The sequence below is a fragment of the Oncorhynchus nerka genome, linkage group LG9b, assembly GCF_034236695.1.
Source record: "Oncorhynchus nerka isolate Pitt River linkage group LG9b, Oner_Uvic_2.0, whole genome shotgun sequence".
Classification (NCBI taxonomy): domain Eukaryota; kingdom Metazoa; phylum Chordata; class Actinopteri; order Salmoniformes; family Salmonidae; genus Oncorhynchus; species Oncorhynchus nerka.
The window spans coordinates 12596960-12602959 of record NC_088424.1 but is presented as its reverse complement, the minus strand read 5'-3'; the positions used below and the strand labels follow the sequence as shown (position 1 = coordinate 12602959).

The following is a 6000-nucleotide window of genomic DNA, read 5'->3' as shown; positions in this document are numbered from 1 at the left end:
GCAGGGCGCTGGAGAAGGGTGGTGTGGTGATCATCGACCCCAAACAAGGGTTCATCATCTCTGACCGAGACCTCAGGGAGAGCTTCATGGACGGCAAGGACAGTTTCAATGACCCCGACCAGAGAATACGCTTCGTGTCAGACCAGTGCTGACTGGAACTAACCAGATCTAACCAGAACTAACCAGACCTGACCATTCAGGGGGCTTTGGGGAGGAACTAGTATTTTATACTGTGGAAGGAGAATGTATGCTTCCGCTACCTCGCAGTCCAACCAAGGTCTAAGAAACTGGTACTTTCTACCGTGGAAATGAGATTGTATGCTATCGCTACCTCGCAGTCTAGTGAAGGTGCATGAATAGAGGAACAGACGGAGTTTGTGAGACAATTCAGACACTTGGAGGACAAATTGAAGTTTGTGAGAGAATAAAAACACGCTTTGGCCTTCTTCAGTTCTTCCGTGGAATTTATTCAATGAACTTTTATTCAGCATATGACAACCTCCAGGTTGATTTAAAAAGCAATGAACGATATAAGCTAAGAATGTCATCAGCATGATGACCAGGTTTTGTTTTCCTGGTGGTCTACACTACTACAGTCTGCTGGAGATGGAAATGGCAGTGCCACAGGAGAGTCTCATGCCTATGCAGAGTTGACTGAACTCAACTACAGTGACAGAAAAAGCTGGAACAATGTACTAATGATTCTCTACAGTAAATATGCTTTACCCATTGTCATTTTCATGACATTTGTAACATTTCTAATATGTGTGAGAATGCTGTGATTGCAGAGGACTGGACACAAAATAAATTAAACTGGACAGATGAATTGACCTATTCCTCTCCGGTCATTAAGTGATGTTTACTGTAATGCATACCTTAGTGAAGGTAGGATGCTGTCGAATGTCTATGGAAAACCAAGGCAGGAGCACTGCTTGAGGGAAACAAGTGGGTGTTAAAGGTAGCACCCATTGGAACATAAACTGTTGTATGTTTGTTTTTATTTCTCCAGAAGCCCTGTGTGCAGATCCCCGGCTCCATCAACACAGGTGGTGCCACTTCCTCCTCTCAAAAACCCAAACCAAAAACCCAAACAAATGTCTTTCCTCATCTCTTTAACCGAAAAGGTTAGGCAAACTCTGTGTGTGGATGAATCTCAACATTGATTACTTCAAAGGTTTTAGTTCATGACTTTGTTCCCACACTTGCAATAGTGGAAGACAAGTAGCTAGCCTTCACATTGAAAGGTCTGTCTGTAGGAGCACAATGATAAGCCACAAGTTACTTGACTGATTATTTTATTGTGCACTATAATTTACAATGTAAAATCAAACATCAAATGTACAAGGTTAGAAAGAACTAACGACCATAGCCCTTTATTGTGGGACTTTCTGTTTACCTGAAAATACAAAATGACGTATTACGCATATTCAACAGATACTTAACATTAGACAAATCATTGATGATTAAGGATGTAATTTGACACTTTTTGCAATAACTAACTCATATGTAATTGTTCCCATAATAATGATAGACTATTAAACATGTTAAAGGCACAGTGCAGTCAAAAAAGTGATTTTTCCTGTGTTTTCTATATGCATTTCCACACTGAGGTTGGGATAATACTGTGAAAATAATTATCATGTGCTTTTAGTGGAAAGGCTGTTTAAAAAGAACACCTGCAATTTCTGCCTGTTTTTGTGGGATGGAGTTTAGGCCTGCCTGGTGGCATCACCAGGTGGTAAATTAGTTAATAGACCAATAGGAAATGTCAGTTATTAACAGCTAGTTTTCAGTTTTCCCCCCTCCACTCCACAGTCCTAGCTAAATTCTTGCTTGAGAAATTGCTATTCGCTAAGAAGATATTTTTGTTTGTTTTAAATTCAAATGGTAAAAAAAATTCACAGTTAGCTACTTAAATGTTTCCCAGAAATGATTTTACATTGAGATAAAAATGGCTACGTTTGACCTTTAACTGTTAAAACATATTAAAACAATCAGTAGTATTAATCACAGCTTTCAGGCAGGAGCAACACAGCTTGTTAGTGTCCGTTCTCTTCATTACCTTATATGGCTATATGGTTACTGATTGGTTAAAAGGTCCAATAATAAAGAAATTATTGACATGTCACTCAACAACATGATATTTACGACAAATATTCTATACGAAACCAGCTTTGTTTTTAACTTCATCCATTTTTTTTTTACATAAAGTATTTACTATTTTTTTTAAATCTCATTATAAAAAAATCTACAACTCTCGTCTATGTCCACAGTGCCCAAATGAGTGGTAATACTGTCAGTCTGTACTCGGCATTGTCCTGATGGTTGGTTAAAGGCAGGTAGCACTGGTGTGAGGGGAAGCTAGAGGTCATGACAGGGGTCAACATGCCTGATCAGTCTGGCTTAGGTTTCTTTATCTGAAAAAAGATAAGGTATGTGGGTCAAAATACAGAACATATACAGTATGAGACCACACACTATTGAATACAGGAACTAATGTGTTTGTAGTACATGTGTGACTATCATGGCATGCAGCATATATATATATATATATATATATATATATATATATACTGTATATATATATATATATATACTGGTACTGTTTATATGTGTGTGTGTGTGTGTGTGTATGTATATATATACAGTGCCAGTCCAAAGTTTGGACACACCTGCTAATTCAAGGGTTTTTATTTGTACTATTTTCTACATTGTAGATTATGGCATCATGTAGTTACCAAAAAAAGTGTTAAACAAATCGAAATATATTTATATTTGAGATTATTCAAAGTAGCCACCATTTGCCTTGATGACAGATTTGCACACTCTTGGCATTCTCTCAACCAGCTTCATCAGGTAGTCACCTGGAATGCATTTCAATTAACAGGTGTGCCTGGTTAAAAGTTAATTTGTGGAATTTCTTTCCTGTCAAGTTTCTTCAAGTGCAGTTCCAAAAACCATCAAGGGCTATGATGAAACTGTCTCTCATGAGGACCGACACAGGAAAGGAAGACCCAGAGTTACCTCTGCTGCAGAGGACAAGTTCATTAGAGTTAAGAGCCTCAGAAATTGCAACCTAAATAAATGCTTCAGAGTTCAAGTAACAGACACATCTCAACATCAACTGTTTAGATGAGACTGCCTGAATCGGGCCTTATGGTCGAATTGCACCAAAGAAACCACTTCTAAAGGACAACAATAAGAAGAAGAAAACATGAGCAATGGATATTAGACTGGTGGAAATCTGCCCTTTGGTCTGATGAGTCCAAATTTGAGATTTGTGGTTCCAACCACCGTGTCATTGTGAGATGCAGAGTAGGTGAACGGATGATCTCCGCATGTGTGGTTCCCACCGTGAAGCATGGAGGTGATGTGAGGATGCTTTGTTGGTAACACTGTCAGTAATTTATTTAGAATTCAAGGCACTCTCTCTTCTATTATTCTACAATAGAACAAAAAGTAGTTTAAAAAAAATAGTAAAAATAAAGGAAAACCCTTGAATGAGTAGTTGTTTCTAAACTTTTGACTGGATTATGGTTCATTGTTTACCTAGCTAGCTAACGTTACATGTATGATCTTATTATTCGTATCTTAGAGTCATTTGCTTGGCTAGCTATAGCCAATGTTAGCTAGCTAACATTGAACCTGGTTGGTTAGCTACTTGCATATTTGCGCTCTGAATGCTCCAAGAGCGAAACGCTCTTAATTAACGAACGGACAATATGACAGCACAGTTGCAGTCACCAACGCTCTGGATAACATAACAGCCTAACCAGCTCTGCTAGGGCAAGTAATGTGAAGTGAGCTGTTCTCTCATTTGTGTCTGGAAGTAGTTACCAAGTTAGCTTGGGTGCTTGGCTGCTGTTATTTCCACAGAATGTTCAGATTAATCCTTAAAGAGATGGGTGGGGCTAAAGCTTAAGAGGGTGTGAACGATGCTGAATGGGTGTAGACAAAGAGGAGCTCTCCAGTAGTAGTACCAATTATTCAAAGGCCATTTTCTCAAAAGCCAGTTTACAAGTTTATCAATGATCAAAGCAGAATGACTTTCCCACTGTTCTCAACTGTAATGTATGATATACCATTTTGTAGCTCTGAGTCTCTACTTTAATCCAGTGTAACATTTTGCTTCATAAGACCGATTTGAGCTGGTTGGTCACATATCTCTATCCCTTCAAGAGTGGAACAGGTAGTCGCCTCCTCTCTGCCGTGACGAGACCAACATTTGTGGCTGCAGAGAGTCACGTGACACTTGATCAGTTGTTGTTCGAAAATCACAAGATATGTTTATAATTGCTAGTGAGTGACAAGTAGGGCCAGGAGTTGTTCCTGACCACATGACCTGACCAGGTAAAACTCCTGGTCCTAGTGCTAAGTGACCTGGTCTGGTCCAGTACCTTAGGCTGTTTCTTGGGCTTAGTGAAGCGGTTCGGCGGGACCACGTTGAGACCTGCATTCTTCAGAGCTGTGATCCTGGCTGCAATGTCCGACACCTACAACAAAGTGCGTAACGTTAACATGAATATTCTCTCACTCAGATCAACTTAAAAGGACTTAAAAACACCATTGAATGCATATGTTTGTATGTTTTCAGGCAAATATCCACATCATGGACATCTTTCTAATTCTTTCTTTCAATCATTTAATTTTTTCTAGTTTCATTATGTGACAATCACCAACATTCAAACATACAATAACATACAATTTTCTAGTTCTAATGTCATCATACCCGAGGTAAAACCAGAGGTAAAATCCCCCGCTTTCTCCTTTTTTCCAAAGCAAAAGTCTGCGTCTGAAATGCCACAAAGGGCTCGGGTCAAAAGTCGTGCACTACATGGAGAATAGGGTGCCATTTTGGACACTAACTAGCTATGAGACACAGAGGGCATCCAGACTTGAACACACCTGGAGGTCAGACTGATGCACCTGGGCGGCAGCTGATGCCACCTGCTCCTCCAGGTAGGACAGCTCCAGGTCAGAGGTGGAATTGTCGATGGCCCGGGCACACTCCTCCAGGTCGTCCAGCTCCGCCTCCAGGCCGTACGCCGTGCCCGCCGCCACATACACCTGAATGGCACAATTAATTTGGTACAGACAGATAGACTGACTGTTGGCATTTCAGTTTTATAACATTAACAGAGGTTAGCATCACAGTGTTCTTGAACCCACAGGGAATGTGAAATATAGTGCCTTTGGAAAGTATTCAGAACCCTTGTTTTTGTGACGTAACGGCAATCTTCTAAAATGGATTAAATAAAGATAAAATCCTTAGCAATCTATACACAGTACCCCATAATGACAAAGACAAAACAGTTTAAAAAAAGAAGAAAGTTTGCTAATTTATAAAAAATTAAAAACAAATACCTTATTTACGTAAGTATTCCGACCCTTTGCTATAAGACATGAAATTGAGCTTAGGTGAATCCTGTTTCCATTGGTAGATTCAATTAATTGGACATGATTTGGAAAGGCAAACACCTGTCTATATAAGGTCCCACAGTTGACAGTGCATGTCAAAGCAAAAACCAAGCCATGAGGTCAAAGGAATTGTCCGTAGAGCTCCAAGACAGGATTGTGTCGAGGCACAGATCTGGGGAAGGGTACCAAAAAATGTCTGCAGGATTGAAGGTCCCCCAAGAACACAGTGGCCTCCATCATTCTTAAATGGAAGAAGTTTGGAACTACCAAGACTCTTCCGAGAGCTGTCCACCTGGCCAAACTGAGCAATCAGGAGAGAAGGGCCTTGGTCAGGGAGGTGACAAAGACCCCGATGGTCACTCTGACAAAGTTCTAGAGTTCCTCTGTGGAGATGGGAGAACCTTCCAGAAGGACAACCATCTATGTAGCACTCTCAGTCCTTTATGGTAGAGTAAAAGACACATGCCAAAAGCTACCTTAAGACTCTCAGACCATAAGAAACAAGCTTCACGTCTGGAGGAACCCTGGCACCATCCCTATGGTGAAGCATGGGGGTGGCAGCATCATGCTGTAGAGATGTTT

The 6000-nt window shown here is 40.3% G+C and overlaps 1 protein-coding gene across 4 annotated transcripts in view; it reads right to left on the bottom strand.

Annotated features, from left to right (window-relative positions):
- Positions 1-1278: 1278 nt before the first annotated feature.
- myripa (myosin VIIA and Rab interacting protein a) overlaps positions 1279-6000 on the bottom strand; it is a 57374-nt gene continuing 52652 nt past the window's right edge. For 3 of the 4 annotated variants that reach the window (XM_065013337.1, XM_065013334.1, XM_065013335.1), the window contains exons 13-16: positions 4906-5067; positions 4730-4792; positions 4398-4493; positions 1279-2417 (exon numbers count right to left, since the gene is read on the bottom strand). In XM_065013337.1, the coding sequence (XP_064869409.1) occupies positions 2394-2417; positions 4398-4493; positions 4730-4792; positions 4906-5067 (345 nt within the window). In that variant the 3' untranslated portion in view covers positions 1279-2393. The remainder of the gene's footprint in view (positions 2418-4397; positions 4494-4729; positions 4793-4905; positions 5068-6000) is intronic. The other variant, XM_065013336.1, reaches the window with a different exon arrangement.